This window comes from Fusarium venenatum, assembly GCF_020744135.1.
Source record: "Fusarium venenatum strain MPI-CAGE-CH-0201 chromosome Unknown EDB82scaffold_1, whole genome shotgun sequence".
Taxonomy (NCBI): Eukaryota; Fungi; Ascomycota; class Sordariomycetes; order Hypocreales; family Nectriaceae; genus Fusarium; species Fusarium venenatum.
The window spans coordinates 5,099,245-5,122,611 of NW_027072129.1; the positions used below are offsets into that span (position 1 = coordinate 5,099,245).

The 23,367-nt window shown below is 47.8% G+C and overlaps 11 protein-coding genes and 1 non-coding gene across 12 annotated transcripts; 6 read left to right on the top strand and 6 right to left on the bottom strand.

Moving 5' to 3' along the window:
- Positions 1–319: 319 nt before the first annotated feature.
- EDB82DRAFT_49444 (uncharacterized protein) lies at positions 320–2,243 on the bottom strand. The gene is made up of 3 exons (XM_025730515.2): positions 1,497–2,243; positions 1,257–1,439; positions 320–1,202 (listed from the first exon to the last, which is right to left on the bottom strand). The coding sequence occupies exons 1-3, from the start codon at positions 2,088–2,090 to the stop codon at positions 615–617; spliced, it is 1,365 nt and encodes a 454-aa protein (XP_025589632.1). The 5' UTR covers positions 2,091–2,243; the 3' UTR covers positions 320–614.
- Positions 2,244–2,369: 126 nt separating this feature from the next.
- EDB82DRAFT_520490 (uncharacterized protein) lies at positions 2,370–2,681 on the top strand (the record flags this gene model as incomplete). The annotated part of the gene is made up of 3 exons (XM_025730514.2): positions 2,370–2,418; positions 2,471–2,614; positions 2,665–2,681. The coding sequence occupies 3 exons, from the start codon at positions 2,370–2,372 to the stop codon at positions 2,679–2,681; spliced, it is 210 nt and encodes a 69-aa protein (XP_025589631.2).
- Positions 2,682–3,051: 370 nt separating this feature from the next.
- EDB82DRAFT_49419 (uncharacterized protein) lies at positions 3,052–5,216 on the bottom strand. Its single transcript, XM_025730513.2, has one exon. The coding sequence runs from the start codon at positions 5,065–5,067 to the stop codon at positions 3,217–3,219; it is 1,851 nt and encodes a 616-aa protein (XP_025589630.1). The 5' UTR covers positions 5,068–5,216; the 3' UTR covers positions 3,052–3,216.
- Positions 5,217–5,365: 149 nt separating this feature from the next.
- Positions 5,366–6,881, bottom strand: EDB82DRAFT_49580 (uncharacterized protein). The gene is made up of 2 exons (XM_065608519.1): positions 5,891–6,881; positions 5,366–5,837 (listed from the first exon to the last, which is right to left on the bottom strand). The coding sequence occupies exons 1-2, from the start codon at positions 6,650–6,652 to the stop codon at positions 5,664–5,666; spliced, it is 936 nt and encodes a 311-aa protein (XP_065465595.1). The 5' UTR covers positions 6,653–6,881; the 3' UTR covers positions 5,366–5,663.
- A 1,392-nt stretch (positions 6,882–8,273) lies between these two features.
- EDB82DRAFT_49415 (Endonuclease/exonuclease/phosphatase) lies at positions 8,274–10,878 on the top strand. Its single transcript, XM_025730512.2, has 2 exons — positions 8,274–9,348; positions 9,401–10,878. The coding sequence occupies exons 1-2, from the start codon at positions 8,466–8,468 to the stop codon at positions 10,603–10,605; spliced, it is 2,088 nt and encodes a 695-aa protein (XP_025589629.1). The 5' UTR covers positions 8,274–8,465; the 3' UTR covers positions 10,606–10,878.
- Positions 10,879–12,149: 1,271 nt separating this feature from the next.
- On the top strand, positions 12,150–12,641 carry EDB82DRAFT_532791 (uncharacterized protein; the record flags this gene model as incomplete). Its single annotated transcript, XM_025730511.1, has 1 exon — positions 12,150–12,641. One exon carries the CDS (start codon positions 12,150–12,152, stop codon positions 12,639–12,641), a length of 492 nt encoding a protein of 163 aa, XP_025589628.1.
- A 169-nt stretch (positions 12,642–12,810) lies between these two features.
- EDB82DRAFT_486882 (mitochondrial carrier domain-containing protein) lies at positions 12,811–14,328 on the bottom strand. Its single transcript, XM_065608292.1, has one exon. The coding sequence runs from the start codon at positions 14,287–14,289 to the stop codon at positions 12,946–12,948; it is 1,344 nt and encodes a 447-aa protein (XP_065465596.1). The 5' UTR covers positions 14,290–14,328; the 3' UTR covers positions 12,811–12,945.
- Positions 14,329–14,512: 184 nt separating this feature from the next.
- Positions 14,513–16,547, bottom strand: EDB82DRAFT_486884 (uncharacterized protein). Its single transcript, XM_025730509.2, has one exon. It carries the CDS (start codon positions 16,370–16,372, stop codon positions 14,654–14,656), a length of 1,719 nt encoding a protein of 572 aa, XP_025589627.2. The 5' UTR covers positions 16,373–16,547; the 3' UTR covers positions 14,513–14,653.
- Positions 16,548–16,688: 141 nt separating this feature from the next.
- On the top strand, positions 16,689–18,272 carry EDB82DRAFT_486885 (uncharacterized protein). Its single transcript, XM_065608293.1, has 3 exons — positions 16,689–17,254; positions 17,405–17,580; positions 17,628–18,272. Exons 1-3 carry the CDS (start codon positions 16,989–16,991, stop codon positions 17,957–17,959), a joined length of 774 nt encoding a protein of 257 aa, XP_065465597.1. The 5' UTR covers positions 16,689–16,988; the 3' UTR covers positions 17,960–18,272.
- A 337-nt stretch (positions 18,273–18,609) lies between these two features.
- Positions 18,610–20,839, top strand: EDB82DRAFT_423201 (heterokaryon incompatibility protein-domain-containing protein; the record flags this gene model as incomplete). Its single annotated transcript, XM_065607624.1, has 2 exons — positions 18,610–18,994; positions 19,056–20,839. The coding sequence occupies 2 exons, from the start codon at positions 18,610–18,612 to the stop codon at positions 20,837–20,839; spliced, it is 2,169 nt and encodes a 722-aa protein (XP_065465598.1).
- Positions 20,840–21,291: 452 nt separating this feature from the next.
- EDB82DRAFT_t60 lies at positions 21,292–21,381 on the bottom strand. Its single transcript has one exon. It is a non-coding gene; the product is annotated as a tRNA-Glu (tRNA).
- A 530-nt stretch (positions 21,382–21,911) lies between these two features.
- EDB82DRAFT_49648 (uncharacterized protein) lies at positions 21,912–23,150 on the top strand. Its single transcript, XM_025730505.2, has one exon. It carries the CDS (start codon positions 22,070–22,072, stop codon positions 23,021–23,023), a length of 954 nt encoding a protein of 317 aa, XP_025589623.1. The 5' UTR covers positions 21,912–22,069; the 3' UTR covers positions 23,024–23,150.
- The last annotated feature ends 217 nt before the right edge of the window (positions 23,151–23,367 follow it).

The window sequence follows — 23,367 nt, forward strand, 5'->3', positions numbered from 1 at the left end:
CAGAGTGATCCGGAAATTGTCCATGTGTTCTCGGAGATGAAGATGTCAACGTCTTGCTTTGGATGGCATGACTTGAACTGCTGCCTAATTAGGCAACCCGATGTCTGGATGTCTCAAGTACAAGCTCAGTACATAGTGTTTTGACGTTAGCTAGTGACACTGAACTTGTTCTAGGTTTCATTCTTTGATGTCTTTGTTGACTTGGAGGCCTTTCATTCCGCTGCTGCCGATTGTATTCAATGCACGTGTTACGCGTGGCGGTCTAAACGCCAGTCCTAAATTAGGCGCTGGATGGAGATAGGTGAATATTGCCCATATCAAGACTAACACGTTCCGAGGCCATCTGAGTTGAATACCGATGAGTACTGCAGTCAACTGCAGGCCAGAAATAATATCATCCTCAGTCCATGTAAGCGTTTCGTTGGATTGCCTTTGAGACTTCGTCAATGCCCTAGGTATTGTTCCAAAGTTTTCGACAAAATGGCCGATGTGAAGTGGTGAGTGTATGCTTTTCTACCTTTACGTCGCTAGAGTCCTAGGATGATTGAAGTATATAGTGAAGAGGTATAATGCCCTTCAATGGCCAAATGAGCCTCTAGAATATGGCTGTCTCTTCAAGTAGACTTTTCGCCACGCAAACCCTCAGCGACATCGTCGTCTCTCTGGCTCTGTTCTTCAGATTTCTCTTTCTTCTCCGAAGGCATTTCATTTCCTTCCATGTCTGCCTTCACCTGGGCCCTGATAGACTTCCTCAAAGCCTTTTGTGCTTCCCATTCACGCCTCTTCTTCTCGTTCATCTCCTTCCTCATAGCATCTTCTCTATCCTTCCAAATCAATCGCTCAAGCCTCCACAGCTTCCTGGTCATGTCCTGAACGATAGGCTCCTGTCGCTCCATCGAGCTTGGTGCCTCGATATAGTAAATCTTCTGCAGATTACGACGCACATCTTCCCTTTCTTGCTTGCGCGTTTGCATTTGTGATTTGGTATCATCGGGGCTGGCATTGTCCATTTCCTTGGCCTCCTCCGATCTCTTTTCTCGGACATCGTTGTCGACGCTGGGCTCAAGTAGGAGGCTTGCACAGCCGAGGAAACGCTTTGTACCTACAGCGTGAAGCTCGATGTTCATATGAATGCGGCTTTTATAAACTGCTGTGGCGACGTAGGCATCGACTGAAGTGAGACGGGGTCCGTTGATGGTTTCCTGCGAGGTTTATTAGAACATCAGGGATTGGACCGAGTAACAAGGAAAACCTACATTAATCAAGCCCATGCCGTCTTTGCTATTCAGGAGCCACATCTCCTTGCTGTATTTAGAAAACCTGACTGGTAAACGACCGCCTTTCCCTTCGGCCTCCCTTCGAACCTTCCAGTCATCTCGCCATTTATTTAGCGCCACGTCAGTAAGCTCATCGAGGCCACTCGGGAGCAAGAAACCTCTCTGTAGCAAAATCAGCGTCGTATCCTCATTCTTCCCAAGGGACATCTACCAACGCACCTTCTTCCAAAGTCTGTCAAGATGATCCCTCTCATTTACCGACAACCGGTATACGTTCCATTTATCGAAGCGCACTTTTTTCTCAGTCGCGTGCCATGCACGGATCTGCAGTCTGCCCTCATGTTTCACGATTCTCTTGAGCATATAGCCTATGGTCTGCAACTGTTTCTCAGTTGGACCATCGTAAACCAACACACCAAGGTCATTATACATGTAAGGCATCAATGCTAGTTGTTTCTCTAATCTGGCATCACGGGTTGACCCAGGTTGGACTGTTTCGAGTTTAGAACCAATGGATCCCCCGGCTTTGACTGTTCTCCATGCTCGCGGATTCAGTGCTGGCATGAAATTCCTGAGTGTTGGCCATCTGACAAATGCCTCGGAATTGTTTGGAACATTGTACACTGTAAATGGCACAGAGTAGTTCTTGTCTGGGTGTCTCCATGTACTGCGAAATGGCCTGGCTTCCGGTGTTAATCCTGTTGGCCATCGGTCTTCAGCAAGATCGCCTTTATAGTTTTTGAAGCGAACGAGACTTGGGCATTTGGAGAGTGGTTTTAGGATATGCAAAGATCCTATCCTGTTGGGCAACATGGAGGTTGATATCTTGACCAGTAGCTACACTGGCGCAAGACTATAATCCAGGGTATCGTAATATGGAATAGATTGAAGCTTTTGGCGATTGTGCCATCAGACGCTTGTTGAGATGAAAGTATTTGTGGCTGAATGATAGCGAGGCTAAATATTTCTGATTGGGACGGTGGATACTGCGCCACGGTCTGGGGAAGTACCGCGGTATCATCATAGACCATTGGTATGCAGCTCCAGGTAATGCGATGAGATTCTCGACAATACACAAACATATAAACCACAATGAGTTCCAACCCGCAACTAAGACGCCAAGTTATAAACATCTACAAGGGTGCGTGATTACCTTTTCTAGGACTAAAGCCGCACACTGATACGTACAATAGAGCTCCTATATCTGGGGAGAGAATATCCTCTTGGCTTTGATTACTTCCGACCTCGGTTGCACAAGGCCTTCATTTCCAAAGCTGGAGAGCGCGACGAGGATAAGATTCGTCAGGGAATTGCGCAGGCTGAGTATGTTAAGAAGGGTATGTTTGAACGTGGCCGTTTTGCCAGTACTTACTGACACGAGACGCAGAGATCGAAGCTTTGTAAGTCTACTCCCAAAACATTTACCAACGTGTCAAAACACATGCAATCGTTTATGAAAATGGCTTGCCTTCATGTCACATCTGTCAATTCGAATGATTCTCCGTCGTTGGATGTTACCCAGCTCCAAACTTTGTCACAACCCAATCACAAGATCAAATCAAGGTCAAGTCAACTCATCCAATGCCAAAAAGAATTCAATTGTCCCTGAAGTTCCATTATCCTAAAATCCCGTCCTCCTATCCAATAACCTGCTTTTTTACTAATCATATGGGTATAGGTACTATCTGAAAAGGTATCGCACATTGAGAAAACGTTATGACGCCGACGTGTAAATGGGAAGAAGTACGAGAAAAGATGTTGGCGAGGCTGTGGGGACTCGACCTGAGACGTTGAGGTCCCCCCATGTATGTAGGCCTTGCGTCACATGGTAAACATTCCAGCGGTGTCATCTATCATGAGACATTGATGCGCCAAGGCGTCCACTAAAGTTCACCTCGAGACACCATTTTGCTTTTGTGCTTCAACTCCCGTGACGACCTCAAGATTCGCCCTTACGCAGCCTCTTCCTCGCTGACCATACTCCCAATTCTAAGCACTCTCCCCAGCTTGTTCCAGTCTCACTCATCAAATCCGCCATCATCTTGGCTACCCAAGCATCCCACTCATCTTGGCTCTTGCCGCTCGCATCTCGAAGAATAGGCTCCAGTGCCGATACTTGCTGCGCAACTGTCAAGAGCGCCGTTTTGCGCAGTGCAGACTGTCCAGGTGTCAGGGTTTTCTTTTCAACCTTTTGGTTTGGTGCTGACTTGGCTTTCATCTCCACATACGACTTGCCGTCCTTTGTGACCACACCGCCGACACCTTCGCGCTCCCATCGGACTTCGCTCAAAGGGATTGCTAGACGCTTCGACTTGATATCCATCAGATCTTCTGCCTCTTGAAGGAGGAATGCGCTGATGAGAGAGCACGGCACAGGCGACAGTTGTCGGCCTTCGAGAGTTCGCGACAAATATGTATTGTATTCAACCAGGAATGAGTTCAATGGCGCAGACAGTGGCGTTTTTGATGTCATGAGGAAAGCGCCTAGGTCAAGTGCGGCTTCATGCTCTTCTGCCTCTTCCGAACCTGGCATTGCGCTTGGGACATGTGGTCGCAACATGCGAAATGTTGGATCACTGTCCCAAATTTCCAAAACTCCACCAGGTTTGAGTAGGCGGAGGTATTCTTCAACAAAGAGTTGGTAAACGTGACTTGGAACCATGAGGCATGCGTCTTTGACCATGATCAAGTCAAACTCTTCATCGCCAAAGGGCCATGGTCTCTGACGAAGATCATGCTGAACAAATCGCCATTTCATATCCTTGTCTGGTTTGCAAAGCTCGGCTGGGGATCCTGGACTGCCAGGTGCCAGAGGCGCGATGTCAATGCCTGTGAAGTGTATGCCGGTGTGGCCTCGATCCTTGTAGTATCGATGGCACATCATACTCCAAAAACCTGTGCCACATCCAACTTCTAACACACGCTGTGGAGGGTTGTTTTGAATGAATGGTGTATAAACGGGTGCGCCATAAACCTGAATCATGAGAAGCGTTCGCAAGCTTTGTCGATGAAGCTCTGTAAGATCGGTAGGGAGAGGATATGACGATGTAGGATCATTGAAGTAGGTGCGGCCATTTTTTACGATAAATGGTTTCATCGCAGGGTCGGACGAGTTGGAGGGGTCTGTCGAAGTCATTGTGTGGTTTGAGGCGGTCGTCTGTCCGCTCGTGGAAGATACGGACTCTGTTCGAGGGAAACCGAGGTTTAATTGCTTCGTTGTCCCCGACATGGGTTTGTTGCCTGCTTCCAGCTGGGAGTACATGGTGACATTTTTCAGATCAATAGAGCCGTAAGTTGGAGTAATCGCGCCTGAGTGACGAGAAAGAAGTTCGCGTTCTCGAGATTTGTCGATAACGACGGGGCGATTGAAGATAATAGGAGAGGATAAAGGTGCTGTTACGGCGGTGGTAGAAGTTGGGTTAATACGATGTTTATGTGATGTTGACGTCGACGTTGAAGATTGTCGGCGCGAGTCAGATGATAGGACTTTTGAGTGCGAGTAATGAGAATTGTCTTCCCCCAAGGAGGGGCCGCTTTTGGCGACGGGGCTGGAGCTGGAATGCACGAGAGACGACTCGTGCGACGAGCGACTACCGCTACGCTGACTCCCACTAGAGGTCCTCGTATGCTGAAAGGGACGTCTTGTGTTGTTGGGCTTGATGTCGTGGGAAGCTGAAAGGGACCGCGGGGGAGTTTCAGGGCGATGCCACTCCTTTTCAGCCTTTGTCTTTCGAGCAAAGGTGGGTAAGGGGTTGGCAGAAGCGTAGTAAAATCCGCTCCATTCCGACATTGTCGTCCTGGGCTTGGACTAAACTATACTCTTTGGCGCAAGCTTGCCGATGAATAGGGATAGGGATGGGGATGTGGATGTGGATGCCCGTGGATTAGGGGATGGGGTGGTTTGCCTGGACTAGACAGGGGTGGGCTAATAGTTTACCGTTTGTACGGAGTACAGTGCAGGTGTAGGTGCAGCTGCAGGTGTAATTGCTATGGGTTGATCAATCTGGTGATGTAGTTTCACCGCCGCTAGCAAACACTGGCGGCTTGAGCTGAAGCCGCCCGGGTACTGCACTGCACCGAGATTTGAGATGGGAGGCAACTTGGGTGTAGGTAAGTTGGGTACCTCAGTACCTACCGGCAGGCACTGTAGAAAACGGTACTCTCCCGACCCCCTGGGGCTGGTTGCAGACTTTTTAGCCCTTCTAGAACTCTTCTTTGGCCCGCGTAATTGGACTTCCAAATCCGGGTGGTCGTCGGATTGCCTCCCGGATCATGCAGGGGCACTGAAGGAACCGATAGTTAACCCTTGGCTTGGGCTCTTTCGTGAATGCTTGACACTGATTCAAAGGTGTCGGTCGCCTAAATCGCTTGTGCCAGGGTTTCGGTTCAGCGTGGTGTTGAAAACGAAGAATTCCCGCAATTTGCAAAGTTAAAATGTCGACCGCTGATCGCACCTAGAATTATCCAGTGCCAGGTGTCGACCTTCTTTGCTGCTCCTGTCCTGGTTGCCCAAAGAGGGACATCGACCGTTGTTAGCAGCAGTGCCGTCGTTTTCCCTGTCTTCTCTTCCCGTGTTATGATGTCGCAACCTTGGAATAGATGGCGGAACCAACGTAGGCTAATGATTGACGACGGACGTTACTGGTTGGCCAGCAAGCCGTGTCTCTGGTGTGGGCGGTGTTTGTTTGTTTGTCCTGAACAAAGATTGCGGGAAATGCCGCAGATACATGTGTATGTGCGTATTGGTTCAAGTCTCCATGATGAACTTTGGCGTTAAACAACGGGACGTGTAGCTGCGTCGAGATCGAGTGCGAGTGCGAGTGTAAGGAAGGACGATGATACTGCAGCAAACCGCATGTCCTATGCAGTAGTAGTACTGTGGTTTCAGGTTGGACAAGCAAGCAAGCAGATAAGCAAACAGGCCAGAGATGGCGGCAGAGGTCACATTCTATATACGGCAACTGGCTTCTCGCAACAGGATACATCCCCCAGGCTTCACGCTTGCTCGGATCCAAGCGATGCTGTTTCCCCAGTTCAAGAATGTATGAGGTGTGGAGCGCTGCACTTCGGTTGGCTGTCCCCCGCACATTAGACTCTTTGCCTGATGTTTTATTGACGCGTATCGTGTTAGCAGCTTCCTCTCCAGCCCTGGCGTTCCGAGGTCTTTCTGGTTGGTTAGACAGGGGATAATTACTGTCAAGAACTTGTGATTGCTGCAGGTCGCGGCCAGGTACGAAGGGTACATTGCGAAGGATCAAACATGTAATTTCAGCTGCAGCTGTAGTGACCCGAATCTGACAGTGTAGATACATTTTTGCCATGTTCACGGCTGACAATCTTTCCAGGGTTTGGGTATTCGAGCGGGTCGCTTGCATGAATAATAGCCGAAGGGAGCGCAGACCCCAGCTTTTCCTCCGGAGCTTGTGCTTGAGGCGATCTTGTTCCCCCGCGATAGTGACATGGAAGAGAGTCCTACACTACATAAAAGTGAATCATGTCCAACGGTGCTATTCTCGGCTGAATGGCAGTGTTGTCTGCTGGAGTTGTGCCATTGCGGCTCGAGGCTCCGTGACATGAAAAATATACAAGAATGATTGGGCGACGTTGTTGCGGACGAATCAGTACAGTGTTTCTTGGCTCCTGCTCCCAAGCAAGCGGTCCGTGTTAGCGGATCGAACCATTAATTTTGTGAGTTGCCAGTCCTTCCCCTTGCGAGTCCGCAGTCAAAGTTTATGTTGATTCGTGCAGCTTTAAAAAGAGCCCATTGGGGTATTATTGCACACCATAACTATATGATAAACATGTAGCTAAGTCACCGTACAAATGTATCTTTTCAGTGGTAATGACAGAGGACGTAGTGCCATTGTGCGAGGGATTGCAGTAGTGGCGTCACTTTCATAACTTTACCTGTGCAATTGAGGTAATGAAGAATATTTCTCGATACTATAGATGTAGCATATGGTTCCCTGTAGTGTGTTTTTCTAGATGGTAGGTGATTGCAAAATTCACGTTTGCAGAATATAAGTCTGGGGTAAGCTCGAACCATACGGTTAATTAGTAGTTCCCTGTCATTGCATACGCTTGCGTGGGTTCCCGTGAATATCAGCATCTGATGCTGCAAATATCCTATGGTTTGTGAGTTTAATGAGATTGCCAAGTTTGAGTTCGTCATTGAACAACGATAGATATTAGTGATTAGCGAATTCTGCTTCAGTCAACAACATGGCATGTGATGCATCTTGGTTGACTTGAAGCATCCGTTACTGTCAAGCAAGGCTGAGTGCAATGGTCTCAGACGTCCTGGAGAACGGCTGAGAGTGCACGTGATCTGGATACTCGCACGAGCCATCAGAATGCGGAGCAAGTGCACGTGATTGAACGTCGCTCCTTGGGCCTCAGTCCCTTCGTCGCAGTCTCGACCAGCATCACAGTCATATCTAAGCCGTGCTTTCTGTACCATTAACTGCTCTTCTGCTCTCCAAGTATCAGTTGATTTTTTAAACCAATATCTGCATTGTTGCGCTCGCTTCTTACATGTGCGTGGCCCCGCACGAGCTAAAACAGACACCGCAACGTGTTCGCGAAAGCTCGGATCCCCCTCCTCCTAACTACCTATGATGCCCTTCTTTCAAACAAGCTCTGACTGACCACTATCCTTGCAGCATTTCTTGACACGCATGCTCTGCACTTGATCTTCACTACAATAGCTCTGTTGCTTCCGTTTGCTCGACAGTGATTAACCAACATTGGTTTACCCACCATCACAAATAGGGACCTAACGAAATTGTCGCGAACAACTCTCATGAGCTCTTGACCTACCGACGAATCAACCTTCTCCAATCGAGCCACAAAGGCACAACATACTTCCCCACGAACTGGCTGCTAAAGGCCAATGCGTCAACGCGAGTCAATCTTCCTCTCTCTTTTTTTGAACATTGGGTGAAAGTGTCGAGCCATTCGTCACTCATCAAAATCACCCCGCGCGGTTACGCGAGCTCTTCAACCCAATTCATCCAGCGATTTTACTCGACGGCCGATGAGCTGCTCCAGCGACTTGCTCTACTCACCCCCCCTAAGAACGACTCCCGACCAACGATATCTGCTGCCGTGCTGCTTGCCGGCGCAACCCCCTAACCCACCACCCTACAACCTATAACCATCATAATCACTTCACAGACACCTGCCGGAATGTACCCTCAACACTCCGGGCAAAGTCAACATGGTCGGATGAACGGTGCCGGCCGAGGCTTACCGGGCATGATGTACAACTACCAACATCCCTCACATCAACACCCATCTCAGACACAACACCACCAAGGACTTCAACACGACCATGGGATGCCCAACGGCATGGGCCACCACTCGACATTCACTCCTGCCGGCCTTTCGAACTCGAGTCCCTTCGCTCCGAATGCGCTTCAGAATGGCCACTCAGCTGGCCGCGGCCAGGCGCCCCCAAACGAGATGTGGCAGGAGCAATTGAGGATGGCCAAGGAGTCTGAACGAGCGCACGCCGCCATGACCGATCAACAACAACCGCACTACTATGCTAGGCTCAAGGCGTCGGAAAATAGAGGCATTGGCGGCCCACCACCGAGTAGTTTACGTGCTCAGCCGGACGACGAGAACGATGGTGTCGATAGAAGACGACCCCTAACTGTGGAGAAGGAAACGAGACGGCAAGACTGGCACAACATGGATATGAGTGGACAAGGCTTGCGAAACCTAGCACCGGAACTATTCAAGTATAGCTTCTTGAACGAGCTCTTCATCGCCTCGAACAAGCTCAAAATACTACCCAACGCAATTGGAGAACTACGAGCACTACGCCACCTCGACGCCTCTTTTAACCAGATCGAAGAAATCCCCCCGGAGATCGGAATGTGCACCTACCTCAAGAACTTGCACCTTTTCAACAACAATATTCGAACTTTGCCCAATGAACTGGGATCGCTTCACCTTCTTGAAATGCTTGGGATTGAAGGTAACCCTCTGGACCCAGAGATCAAACACGAAATCATGGAGAAGGGGACAAAGAGTCTGATCACTTACCTAAAAGAAAATGCTCCTTGTACGTTAATTAAAACTTGTACCTTGGTTAATTGTGCTAACAATTTCTACAGGCCCTCCTCCTCCCTCTCCTCGGAAACTCGTTGTCATTCAAGATGACGTATCCCCCAATCTGGAAAGGATCAAAGTCTTTTCATGGAACATTCTCTGCGACAAATACGCGACACCCCAGACCTACGGATATACACCAACAAACGCTCTCAACTGGGACTATCGCAGAAGCTGCATCCTGGAAGAACTCGAAATCAGGGACGCAGACTTCCTTGCCCTTCAAGAGGTGTCTACGGATGCGTTCAAGGAAGACCTTAGCCCCGACCTGGCACAACTGGATTACAAGGGTGTTCACTGGCCCAAATCGCGAGCCAAGACCATGTCTGAGAAGGATGCCCAATCTGTGGACGGTTGCGCCGTTTTTTACAAGCAGAGCAAGTTTATTCTTCTCGACAAGCAGCTAATCGAGTTCGCCACTATTGCCATTAACCGACCAGACATGAAGAACCAACACGATGTCTTCAATCGTGTCATGCCCAAGGACAACATTGCCGTTATATGTTTCTTTGAGTCTCGCCTTACTGGAGCTCGAATTATCCTGGTCAACGCCCATCTTACATGGGATTCTGCTCTAGCTGATGTCAAGGTTATCCAGACCGGTATTCTGATGGAGCATGTTACCAAACTTGCGGAGAAATACGCTAGGTGGCCCGCAGTTAAGGACAAAAAGATGATTGTACTACCCATGGGCGAGGATGAGGTTCCCGTGCCTCAGGCTGAGCCAGGCCCCAGCCAAGAATACCGCACAAATACTGAGATCCCTCTACTTGTCTGTGGTGATTTCAACTCAACAGAAGACTCGTCCGTGTACGAGCTGATGTCTATGGGACGTGTGCCTCCGGACCATCTCGACTTGAGCAGCTTCCAGTACGGTAGCTTCACACGTGACGGTATTGAACACCCCTTCAGCCTGAGGGATGCCTACGCCCACCTCAAACAAACTGCCGACGATATGCCATTCACAAACTACACACCCGGGTTCGCAGATGTGATTGACTACATCTGGTACTCGACCAACACGCTGGAAGTAGTAGATCTGCTGGGACCCCCTGATCCTGAATATCTCAAGCGGGTTCCCGCTTTCCCCAACTGGCATTTCCCCGCCGATCATATTCAGATTATGTCTGAGTTTGTGATCAAGGGGCGTAAAGAAAAAAAGCACCTTCCCGAACGCGAACCCGACTTTGGTCCTGGATCACGCAGCTAGAAGCGGCGGTGATAGGACTGGTTTCTTGTCTTTCCTTTACGGGGAGCACGTTTATACGTACATCTGGATGTAGTTATTTTTGGTTTTTGCGTCATGGAGTTTTAAGGATCTTGCACGGTTCTTGGGGATGGGGGGACGGATGGGAGGGGTTGATGTGTCCAGCGGTATGTATACAGAGAGCGAAGATAAAGGGGGGCGGCTCGGAGGTGATTTGTAGGAATTGATTCAATGTTTTGCACCTTCAAACCAATATCTCTTGTCATGTGTGATGTAATTGTAGGTGTACTTAGTTGTATCTACGTAATGATCTCAACAACAAAGTGTGGCTGTTATGTTGGCTCATTTTTGTCCTTGTGACTTGACTTGGTGGGTTGCGCAGAGTATGAACATAACTATCTGTTCTATGCAGATATGCCCTGAGAAAGCGAGATCAACACTTTCACCCTTTGAGGTATATGTAGACAATGTGGTCTTTTCTGCCAACATATTGTATGTTCTGATGATGATATGGAGAGTTTCTGACTACAGCTTGTGGGCCACGTATAAACTACAAGGGGACATCGGTCTTTGTGTGAGCAAAAGTTAATCCTCATGTGGATTCGTAAGTGAGTTTGAAGCAGTTAATTAACTTATACTTCAGTCTGTAACTTATGCTTTTTTATCTATTAATTGATGCCTAAACCTTCTCGATATACTCTAGGTATTCTCACCCCTCAAGGTTGATCTGTCTGTCTGTACAAACTGAAACTTCATAAATTGTAAAAATAAAGCTGTCTCGCAACGACCGACTTTCTGTCAATGAGCATGTACGTGGCTATAATATGTCAACGTTCACGTATTTATTTTGTCGGGATTCTTTTTCTGCGCTGCTGCAGGCGACCCTTTTCTTCTTGGCAAGTGCTCGAAAATTTTGTGCCTGTTACTCTGTAAGATCCGGGCACAACCACCCAAATACGTTTGTATATGTTTTACTTTGAAGTAAGTGTAAGAACCGAGTTTCAGAAACACTGAAGTCACCCTTTAACCACAGACAGACATATAGGAAAGGCGAGAGCACGCAATGCCTCAAAAGAATACAATTTGATGTTATACACGACAAGTAACAAGCAGATTTATGCAGTCATGAAGTCAATCCGTTTATACATTTCCCGACTGCGTTCTGCCAGGTTTGAGTCCATTGTCTAAGTACTTACGCGGCACATCTGAGATGGGGCGTGGCATGAGGGCATTTTTTAAACTCCAGCAACTCGCTCAGATGGGGATGATAGGGGAAGTATAAACCTGAACCTTTGAATCTTTGGGAGAACTTTGTAGTAGACAGACTATTTATAAAGCCAATTCACCTCCTAGTTTCAGTTGCCATATTCTTTCCCCACGATCAACCAGTGTTCATCAAGTCATCGCAACCACTTCTCAATTCCCAACACCAACTGCTTTGTACTATTACAAAGAAATATCCCTTGAGTACTCTATATACCAAGGTCACTCCCATAAGCTTACACTCAGAACTTATCGAACAAGTTCGTTTCTCATCATCAAGCAACATGGATCGTTTTACTATCCACCCTCCTCCTTCTATCAAAGTTATTACCAAGTCCATTATCCAACGACGTACAAGGACCAAGTATATCGACAAAGACTTGGAATCGCTGGTGGTTAAAGTAAAGATTGACCCTACAATAGATCCCTACCAGTTCCTTATTAAGTACATTGATCCTAGCAATATAGGCATGGCCGTCGTCGCGTTCAGCGTCCACAGATTCCCATTCAATCCCATACCTCCTGGCAGAGACCTTGATAGATGGGTGTTACAATACCGGCGCAAAATAATCGGCCATGCTGAGTCCATGCGGGCGTTCATACAGCTGGCCGATAATATCAACCAACTTTCTGCGATCTATGCGGCTATGCCAGACCCCCAGAAGCACTGGGAGCTCATGTATCGGCTTGCACTGTACAATACCTACGGGGATACGTGTTTGTACACTGCAGCTTCAGACAAATGGGATTCTTTCTTGGATCGGGTCACAAGTTGATGTTAGTGACGCTTGCGCTTGCGCCTGGGCCGCTGCTAAAAAAAACCTCAACCAAAACTCCCAGGCTGTTTCAATAACTAACCCCTAGGTTTAACTGTCTACCCAATTAGCCCGCTAGTAGGCGAAGAGTGTATAAGAATTATACATTAGATAGAGGTCATTAAAATGTTGGGAGTGGGTGGGAAGGCATATATTTTACAGCGGGAAATGGAAAACAAATGAACAAATAGTCTATATATGTAATAGTTGGAAAAGAGGAGAACGTCTATCATACATCACCAACGCCGTCACAACGAATCTAAATCTAGTGAAGTAGAATGTCATACCCATCCTTTGTGATCCTTACTTCTTCCTGTCCAAGTCCGTACTTGCGCCGTATCAGCTCAAAAATGATCAATCCCGCACTCGTGCTAGGCACTTGACGGATTGCGTTCCACCAAAACCCGCGGTAGAGCCATTTCGTTAGGCTCAGCCCTTCAGCCGCCGCCTCTGTTCTGCAGACAGCTAGTGATTCTTGATAAGCATGGTAGTAAGCTCGTAGCATCCTCCACCGCCGATGGGGTTTTTCTGGATTGACCACTTTGGACGCGCGCAGTTTGGCGGCTTTGGCGTCGAGGTCTTCGAGATGATCCCAGTGCTTGACCTGAAAATGTGTCAAGGGGTGGAGGAGAATTTGCTGTGTGAATGAGGCACCTAAGCCTCCGAGTAGAAGAAACATTGGCTCGAGAGCGTAATGCGGTCGGATGAGCCTAATGCCTTCTTCTTGACGATGTTGGTGTGCGGGACGCTTCATAGCTAGCACGTCGACAATGTCCTCTGCCAGGCCACCATAGTACCACGTAACGAAGCGGTAGTAACCTTGGGCCTTGACGTATTCGAATGTGCTAAAGAATATAGCACTTCCAAGACTATCCTTTGCGAGGGACAACCCCCATCCTGCAAAAATACCCCTGAGACCGATTTCACGAAGTTTTTCCCATCCGAATTTCCACATACTCCTGGGTTTTCCGCTGCCGTCGTTAGGCATGAGATCGGTGTGGTCATACCGCGCTTGAAGGGCATCCAAAGGTGCTGCTAAAACGCTCTGGAGTCCGCCAGCAAGCAAACCAGCCGTGAAGGTATGTGTTGGATGAGGTGGTGGATACACTCTTTTCCGCGCTTGGCCGCTCTCTTCATGGAGCCGTCCTAAAATTTGGAGATAACTCGTATACAAGACTGCTCCAACGCCAACATTTGCAATAAGAGGCGGTAAAATCTGATTCGGTACGATACCCCATCCTTGGTGTCTGATAGCTGAAGTCAGAACTCCAGGTGTCGTACTTCTTAGTAGGAGCCAACTTTGGCGTAAAAGCGTAGTCACCGCTGAAGCAGAAGCGTCGTTTGCAGCAGCTTTCATTAGCATCTGCGTCTGTGCCTGGTGGATATTTCTAGCATAGGCAAGATAATCCACTCGTGTTCTGAAGAAGGCCTTTGCAGGTGCACGAAAGTAAAAAGCGATCACTTGGGTGCTCAAGGCGCGGACACCAGCTGCTGAAGCGGCGGTAGCAGCATTGCTTCGTGGATCACGGTCTGGCAAAGATACGTCTGGAGGTATCACCGGAAGAATACCGGTTCCATAATCTGGAACCCCATTTTGACGAGGGTTCATGGCGTTGAGAGATTCATGTTTTAGAAGGGATTCGGGAACAAGAGGCAGCCTGTAAAGATGAGGTAGGTTGGGCTGTCTGAGGATGATGATCGGGTGACTAATCAGAGCGGGCCTATCAAGTGCTGCGGATGAGGGTTCCAAGATCTGAGGCATCACTAGGTATAAACGGTCCAGGTGACCTAAAATGACAACACGGGACAAGGAGAATAGACAGTCAAACATAAGCAACACAAATTGGTCAACCGTCCTAGCCTTTTATTCCCATCCAATGTACGCCATCTATAAATGCAAAACCCTAACCGTGAGATATTCCCAATGCCACTATTCATGCTATTCGTTACCCTGTACTCTGCAGTTCTCCTATTTACTCGGGTTGCTCGCGACCATCCAGCCACTTGCTCATGTACGGTCCATCCAGCCAGAAACCAAGCTTCTTGTAGTAGCTTCTCACACCAACACCAGAGATAACACTGATCTTGTCACTTCCGTGCTCCTCAAGCGCGATTCTCTCGGCCTCCTCCATCAGCAGCGTACCGAAACCCTGGTGCTGGAACTTGCGTGGATCGCGCGCGTGAACAGGGACGGCTGTACCGTAGACGTGAAGCTCTCGAACCATACTGGTGGGTTGGCCAGTAAGCTCCTCTCGGTAAGTGTACTTCTCGGTACACTTTCGCAGTCGAAGAAGAGCAACGAGAATATCTTGCTTGGGGTCCTCGTAGGCGAGGAAAGTTTCCCAACCGCCATTGGCGACGTAATCTCTTCGAACCAGCTCGATCTGGTTAGGTCGGATCTTGTTCTTGATCTCGTTCACACCAACCTCTCGCGTTCGTACATCTCGGCAAGTCGTTCCAAAGTCTTTCATTCGGGCCAAAGCCAACTCACGTAGGTTACCGTTCTCGACACCAGATGTGACCAAAGGCATGGGAATATCACGCTGAACACGGTAGATACGAGTCCAAGGAGGGATCAGAGCCATGATTCTTGCGATGAGATCGATCAATCCGTTGGGAGTGTAGTTTTGGTATCGTCCTGTTCGCCACAACTCGTATAGACCTGTGCCTCGAATGACCAGTGTGGGGTAAATCTTGAGACCATCGGTTCTGAATGCAGGGTTCTCGAAATATTCCCTGAATTGATCGATGTCGCGCTCCATGCCAACATTGGGTAAATCAGGCATCATGTGACTAACGACCTTGTAACCAGCATCCTTTGCGAGACAGAAAGTCTCGGCGACAGCGGCGACGGTATGTCCTCGATTGGAGTCTCGCGCAACATCCTCGTACAAAGACTGTACACCAACCTCGAGTCGAGTGCAGCCGTATCGCAACATGTCGGAGAGATGGGGCTGTAGACAATAATCGGGTCGGGTCTCGATTGTGATACCAACACATTTGACGTTGCTCATCTCACCTGCCTCCACGGCCTCGTCGACATTGGTAGTTTGATATCCGCTGAGAGCGTTGTGAAGCTGGGCAATGAATTCCTCTCGGTATGACTCAGATAGAGACATAAAAGTTCCTCCCATGATGATGTACTCGACCTTGTCGACGGAATGCCCGAGGGACTTGAGCTGATCAACACGTCCTCGAGCCTGCTCGAATGGATCGTATCGCGCGCGGATGGCTCGCATCGACGTAGGTTCGTAGCCGGTGTATGACTGTGTACTGTACTCGAAATCGGAGTCGGGTCCTCCAGGGCAATAGACGCAGATGTTTCCGGTATAAGCGATATGAGGGCATCGATGGGGCTTGCACATGACGGCAACGACAGCAATACCCGAGGACGTCCTAATGGGCTTGGCAATAAGCTTTGGTAGGATGTACTTCTTGTAGTGCTCGGGGATGGAGGCGATGATGGCGGTCAAAGGTGGAATGTTCATGAGCTTGTGCTTCTTGGCGAGCTTGTTTCGTAGCGAGTTGAGGTTGATGTCGCGAGTTGTGCGGCCAGCCTTTGAGGCTTCGTGGTCCTCAATGAGGGCATTCGCGACGTCGGCGCAACATCGTAGGAAGCGCTCGCTCTCGGGAGCCATGTCAGGCTTCTTCTTGGTCGGCACAGCCGTCACAGTCATGGTGGCGGTCGCCATGATGGATGAAGTAATCGAAATTGGTTTCGCGATGGGACTGATGTTTGTAGACTTTGGTACTTGGACGTTGCGATAGTCGTTCGTAGTAGTGATTGAAATGCCGGGGTTTGTGTGTCAAACAGACATGGGAGGAGTTCAATGATCGATATTTTGCCCCTCCAAAAGAAGCTTTAGATAAAAATCTTGGTGGGGTTATGAGTTTCCACCCAATGCGGAGTTGCACAAAGGTAAATAAGTTGGTCACGTGCATCCTTTGCTGAACTGTATAAGCTGCTCTTGGACGGCTTTGTTACCTTCTATTAATTTCGTTATGTGAGTTGCCTTTCTCGCCGGCTTTGTCTACGTAATCATCATAAATATACCTGAGCTTTAGTTGTTGTCGTTTTGTCTTCTTCTCCAAATCTCAACATAATAACAATACAGCAAGGTGTTTGCTTTGCCACACATCATAACGTATTCTTCGTCCCTTCTCATATTAAAGCCGTAAGGCCTTATTGGATCATACTATTGAGATTACTATCATTCCTTATTTCAAAAGACTGGTCGTGTATCGCCGGATTTCTTTCATACCTTACACTCAATCATTCCCCATCTAGGATCTCGAAACCGTGTGAAGATGTCTTTAACCAAGGACGCAGGCGAGAATCTAGACGAAATGCTGGAATCAACAATCCTTCAGCTCGCTTCAGACTGGGACACGATACTCGTAATTCCTGACGACGAAAATGAAAAGCCTACTCTACGATGCATGGTATCTTCAAGCATCCTGATGAATCAGATGTCTTATTTCCGCGCTCTTTTCACATCCGGCTCCAGAGGTCTTGCCTCCCCGAAAGGCGAAAAGCCCGAGATATCTCTTTTAGGGGATGACCCAGAAGCTATGTGAGTTATCTTTTCAATTATACACGGCAAGGTAGAGCCCAGCAGATACGACGTTTTGAGTCCCCCGAAAATTCTTTCCGTGGCACGACATTACGATAAATATTGCTGCGACGGGATCTTGAGCGCTTGGATTGACCTGTGGCTCTATAGAATGGCCACCAGGGCCACGGCAAGAGAGATAGGGACTTGCATTGCAGCCGCATGCTATTTCAAATGCCCCAAGTTCATCAAAGTGTTCATCTACAGAGCAATACTGTATGCAGATGAGTTCAGTGAAGGGAACGCATGGATTGAGGACGGAATAAGCGTTGCCTCGGATATCGAAGGTACGTCAGATCTAACCTTGAAAGAAAGTAAGACTGACTTGACTGAGATCTTTTGCGAAAAACCACGTCTCGCACCGTGGGAGAGATAAAACTCATGATGCAGAGGACTCAATTGGATTTCATATTCGATCCTGCAGGGCCTGAGTATACACTTATCCTTGAAACGTATAGAATTTGGCCCTTTCAGCGGTTGTTAGGATCGATGATGGATGTATGGGCCAAGATGGAATCAGCCGCTATGGAGAATCCCCATTACGCCAGGGACATCAGGGATCTGCAGGTGAGAATGAAAGATCTAGTCGCCAAAACCCAGAGCAACTGCGATATAGATGTTCAGTACACACAGAGCATGCAATCATTGCTGAGGTGTAACAAGTAACGCAGAAGACTCCAACACTGAAAGCATCAGTCTTGGATGGGAAGTACTTGCCAATTAGAGTATGTTTACTTACTAGGGCATAGGCCGTGAAATAGCATGGAATCTTTGTTTATAAATCCACGTTGAAGAAGCCAAAGATGAAGTAAGTCCACAACTAACATAATGACGGTAATTCATGTCAGATCCCAGGAGTGCTCGAACCTATTCATAGACTTGTATGTAACAATGAGGGAAATATAATACCCAGAGATACGAAAGTAAAATCCAGTATCAGATTGGACCCCTGGCAGGTGTGGCCAGGGTATCACATGACAATGGGTCGTAATATATAATCATGAGGTTGCTTCAGCTGACTTCCAATAATCCTATCCTAACTTGAGACATTCTAACTTGCCCCAACAGACTTTCATCTTCAAAAAACCAGTTTTGGTTCTGATATTGAGTATATCCTCACTACCAACATTTGCGTGATCAAAAGCATCTCCTCACTGCGGGGTAAAACGAGTATGGCCTCACTAAACCTCAAAACTCACCCTTACCCAACAGGCAATACCGATGAAGAGATTAGGAACGATCCAAAATTGTGCCGAGTATGCTGGAATCTCTACCCAGGATCAGCTTCCTCGGCTCTTCCTTTGGCCGGAATAGACATGCACGAGAACTCTGGTACCATCAACTCCGCCAGAGCTGCCGAAGCTGGTAATTTAGAGGCAGCCCCCACCTGGGCGGGGGAAGCTCGTATTGATTATGCTTCTTGGGGGGTCAGAGTCTACCTTCCTGACGTCCCTGGTTCAGCGGCGGGGGGTTGTGCCTCTTGCTGGCTTCTTCAAGATATGTTGACGAAGCTCAACAAGGGCAAATTAGATTGTACCGATCTTGAGCTTTGGCTAGAGATTGTGTTCTGTAAAGGAAACGCTCTGAGGCTGAACCTCATTCGTGGAAGCCCGCCTGAAGACGATTTTGACATGTTCTCTTCCGGTGGAGATAGTTCTGACGGTGATCTTATTGAACGATATGAGATATACACTCTGCCTGGTAAGAAACTCCTTACGCACCCCCGAGCAAGATGGAAGAGCGGCATCTGAGATTTACCTAGATTCCCCCTGCCCTTGGCCAACCGTTGGTTCATGCATGAATATCGAACGGCCTGATTGGAGTCTTGATGCCGAATTCGGCGGACAAGCGAATCATATCGAGCCTGATCCTACTTCCAAGCCATCTTTCGATAGAGCAAGGAGATGGATAAAAGCGTGCAAAGAGAATCATACCATCTGTTCTGAAGCAGAGTCTGCGTCCAGTTCGAAATTACCTAAGCGAGTCGTCGATATTGGGCCTGAAACAAATGATGGAATTCACATCTTCACGCACGATGACTCTGAGCAACAGATAGTTGAACAGTACATCGCCCTTTCTCATTGCTGGGGAAAGACACAGCATCTCAAGTCAACTAAAGACACTCTTGAGCAGTGGAAACAGAACATTCCATTCGATCGTTTTGCCAAAACCTTCCAGGATGCCATCATCATCTCGCGAGAGCTGGGTATTCGATACATTTGGATAGATTCCCTCTGCATTGTCCAGGATGATACAAAGGATTGGGAAATAGAGGCTGCCAAAATGGCGTCTATTTACAATGGTGCTGAGTTGGTCCTATCAGCTACAGGATCAGTTGATGGATCTGGTGGTTGTTTGTTCCCACGAGAGCCCTACGTAACGGTCTCAGGCACCTTTCCTGATGGAAAGCCTTTTGAGGTTTATGGACGCAAAGTCGCCCAGCATTCTGCCTTTGGCTGGAATACCGATCGAAATGTGGCCAAAGGTTCTTCAAACCCCCTCAGCGGAACCAGCGTGTCTGATGTCCTAGATCATCCGTTGTTGACACGCGCATGGTGCTTCCAGGAGAGATTGTTGGCCACACGGATCCTTCACTACACCAAGAGTGAGATGATATTCGACTGTCTATCGTCTATGGACTGCGAATGTGGTGCGCTTGAGAGACACGAAGATGATCCCTTGGTACCAGCGCGCCGGATTATCAAGACGGGTCATAAGTTTATCACAGGAACCAAGAGCTATAGGGGAACTTCTCTTAGACCATCAAAGCCTCTTGAAGGAGAGGTGAAGGAATTCCAAGAACATCATGAGCTTTGGCGAGATTTGATTGTGCAGTATTCTCAGAAACAAATCACCTTTCGAACCGATGGTCTACCCGCTGTTGCAGGATTGGCTACAGAGTGGTCAGACAAGCTGACCGGCAGATATCTTGCTGGTTTGTGGGAGAAGGATCTGCTAAATGGTTTACGCTGGATGCCAGACGAAAAAGACTCTGAGAAGGAATTGAGCTACATTGCACCGAGCTGGAGTTGGCTCAGTGTTCACCGTGGTGTAACATGGGGACTAGAAAGCTTCGAGTACGACAATCACTTCGTCACAGTCGACTTTGATCGAACAGCCTGTCCCCTCAGAGGTGAAAACAAGTTCGGACAGGTGGATTGTGGCTATATATTTCTCACGGGTCACGCCATGTCAATGACTTTTATCATGGATGGAAATTCGGTGTATCTGGAAAAGCCGGGCAACTCTGTCAGGAAACCATTCGAAAGACCAGACAGTCTATTTCGTTTGCGAAACCTCAAAACTAAGGACTTGTTGTGCTTGAGACTCTGTACAAGACTGAGTACGAGAAATGCCTGGGACGATGACGGCGCTTTAGTATTGGTCAAGGTGGATAACGAAACGCTCAACAAGCAGTCTGATCTGCCCAAGGAGGTCCGAGAATTTGGAAATGTATATCAGCGAGTGGGATACATAACGAATTATATGACGAAAGGGTGGAATCACGAGCAGGATTCGGAAAAGATAGAGATGTATATAATCTAGATAGTTGAGAGCCAAACTCGGAGGCGAGATATGTTAATGTTGAAATATATATCAGTACGTTATTGATTTTTCAACTATATTGGAAAAAGGGAAAACAAGAGCCTTGACTGTCCGATTATGATGGATGGATAGAACATATAATTAATAATCTTTGATTATGACATCTCAGTATATCGTGTCTTGTAACACTGTGTGTAATTACACTTTCTATTCTGTTCATTATCTAGCTCATTTATATAAAATTGTCAACTCCATGAGATTGATATTTGGAAACATTCGTGGCTTGAGTCTGTAGAGCTTGACTTCGAGGGGTGAATGAGCTGTGCAGGACTGGTTATGGCTAAAAGAAACATGCACGTACCAGTGGAAGATATCTATCCATTCTCCTCTACTAAATGCCATCATGACCAGCAAAAAGGAAGCAAGTGGATAGTACTAATGGCAAAAGCTAACTCCGGTACAGGGAATCGAACCCTGGGCTCCGCGGTACTGATCTCTCAGGTTATGAGAGCGCGAAATGTTAGCCACTACACCATACCGGAAATCGAAATTGGTGATTTGATGGAGTGAAGGGAGCAAGGAAACCTCATGTTTGCAACGGTGCGGGAACTCTGAGAATTGACTACCAACGGGTCTTGGTTATGGGATCCTGATGACCAGAAGGAATGCGCAGAGGATAATGTCATCAACGCCTGTACAACGACTGGGAAGTCAATGGCTTGACCAGTAACTGTACCTTTGCTACTAGACTCTGATCCGCTGAATATACCATCGTGGAATGATATAATAAGTACGTCATGGCAGACTATCGCTTATTACCATCTGGAGATCACTGTGGCTCTTCTTAATCATTTAATTTTCTAATCCGGTGACTAACAAATAACGCGATAGAAAACCGGTAACTTGACATCATGAGACTGGGTCTGATGTCGTTGATAGAAGATGATCTGACACTACCCCTGACACTTCCACAAGACACTTTTAGCGGCGGGATTACCGCCGCTCTGGATCCAGATCTGATATTGCCAGCGAATCTCGGAATTACACGACCTCATTGAGACCCGGATCGCCCGGTGCAACATTGACATCTCACCATGCCGATCAGACCATGATAATACGGTCAGGGCAACGGGAACGTATAAATAGTAGAGTATCTCGTCTAGCATTGTAGTTTTATGTTAGCTACAATTCCTAAATCTTATTGTCAGTTCAAATCATCATATAATCACAATGCCAAAGTACGTTCTCACAGGTGCAGACGGTAATCTTGGTCGAATTGCAGCTAGCTTCGCCCTGGAGATCGCCAGACCTGGTGATGAACTTGTTTTCACTACCTACAAACAAGACGCCATCCCAGAAGACCTTCAAAAATCGTGGACCGATAAAGGTGCAAAAGTCGTTACTGCCACGTACGACGACGTTGAAAGCCTCAAAGTAGCCTTTCAAGGCGCTGAAGCTGTTTCACTGATCTCGACGTGGCTCTTTGGGGAAGGTCGCCGTCGCCAAGCTCAGACGGTAGTCGATGCTGCCAAAGCCTGCGGTGTTAAGAGGGTCTGCTATACCTCATTCATTGGTGCCGGTATCGAAGCCGAGAATGAAGAGGATATTCCTTTCCTTCCTCGAGATCATCATTTTATCGAAAAGATCATCTACGCTTCTGGTCTGGAGTGGAATATCCAGCGCAACTATCTCTATGTAGACAACATTCCGACTTTGTTTGCACAGTCGTGGAAGTTCTGTGGTGATCGCTGGTTGGTCAACACACATGGCCAGGCTGGCGCTTATGTCGCACGAGAAGACTGCGGAAATGTGCTAGCTGCCCTACTCCTTGGAAGAGGAGAGCCTAACACAGTTTATGAGATCAGCGGTCCAGAAGCAGTCACCAACGAAGAAGTGTTCAAATGGATGTGCGAACAGACCGGGTACAAGGGAGAAATTGTCGATATGCCCGATGGGGAACTCAAGACATGGTGGCTGGATCACGGCTTGCCCACTGATTTTTTTGGTGACTTCTCCAAGTTGCCTATGAAGCTTTGTATCGGTGATCTCTTGTGCTGTGGAGAGATGGTTGCAAGGGGGTTCATGGCGAAGACGACTGACAGTGTTGAGAAGTTGACGGGAAGGAAGCCGAAGCCGTATAAAGAGGCTTTGTTGCAGTACAAGGACTTGTTTCCGAAAGCCTAATTAAGAGTCTACTTGAGTATCACAGAGCCTATTAAATATAGAAAGTTGATTGCTTGTGGTGGCGGTGTCGGATGACTAACTTGGGTGGCTGCATGTGCGATAACTTGTAGGATTGTCGTTGTTTCAAATCTGCACTTTTGGTAGCCATCAACGGTCTCCTATGACGATGGTATGTTTCACCGTATGTTGGATGAACAGTTATAAATAGTTTGATTACTGTTGCAATTTCAGGGTATTATCGTTAAGCTCACATCTCGTCTTAGATTGTTAGCGAGTCGCCACAGATAAATAACTGGACATTCACCCTCTTGGGCAAATTACTCTTAGGAATGGGCAGCCAATCA

Coding starts and splice junctions, on each gene's coding strand:
- EDB82DRAFT_49444 (XM_025730515.2), bottom strand. CDS start 2,090: ATGTTGCCCAACAGGATAGGATCTTTGCATATCCTAAAACCACTCTCC. Junction 1,440..1,496: donor TTGACAGACTTTGGAAGAAG/GTGCGTTGGTAG, acceptor ATTTTGCTACAG/AGAGGTTTCTTGCTCCCGAG. Junction 1,203..1,256: donor ACGGCATGGGCTTGATTAAT/GTAGGTTTTCCT, acceptor TAAACCTCGCAG/GAAACCATCAACGGACCCCG.
- EDB82DRAFT_49419 (XM_025730513.2), bottom strand. CDS start 5,067: ATGTCGGAATGGAGCGGATTTTACTACGCTTCTGCCAACCCCTTACCC.
- EDB82DRAFT_49580 (XM_065608519.1), bottom strand. CDS start 6,652: ATGCAAGCGACCCGCTCGAATACCCAAACCCTGGAAAGATTGTCAGCC. Junction 5,838..5,890: donor GTCGTCAATCATTAGCCTAC/GTTGGTTCCGCC, acceptor CGGGAAGAGAAG/ACAGGGAAAACGACGGCACT.
- EDB82DRAFT_49415 (XM_025730512.2), top strand. CDS start 8,466: ATGTACCCTCAACACTCCGGGCAAAGTCAACATGGTCGGATGAACGGT. Junction 9,349..9,400: donor CCTAAAAGAAAATGCTCCTT/GTACGTTAATTA, acceptor CAATTTCTACAG/GCCCTCCTCCTCCCTCTCCT.
- EDB82DRAFT_486882 (XM_065608292.1), bottom strand. CDS start 14,289: ATGAACCCTCGTCAAAATGGGGTTCCAGATTATGGAACCGGTATTCTT.
- EDB82DRAFT_486884 (XM_025730509.2), bottom strand. CDS start 16,372: ATGGCGACCGCCACCATGACTGTGACGGCTGTGCCGACCAAGAAGAAG.
- EDB82DRAFT_486885 (XM_065608293.1), top strand. CDS start 16,989: ATGTCTTTAACCAAGGACGCAGGCGAGAATCTAGACGAAATGCTGGAA. Junction 17,255..17,404: donor GGGGATGACCCAGAAGCTAT/GTGAGTTATCTT, acceptor GTGGCTCTATAG/AATGGCCACCAGGGCCACGG. Junction 17,581..17,627: donor CGTTGCCTCGGATATCGAAG/GTACGTCAGATC, acceptor GACTTGACTGAG/ATCTTTTGCGAAAAACCACG.
- EDB82DRAFT_49648 (XM_025730505.2), top strand. CDS start 22,070: ATGCCAAAGTACGTTCTCACAGGTGCAGACGGTAATCTTGGTCGAATT.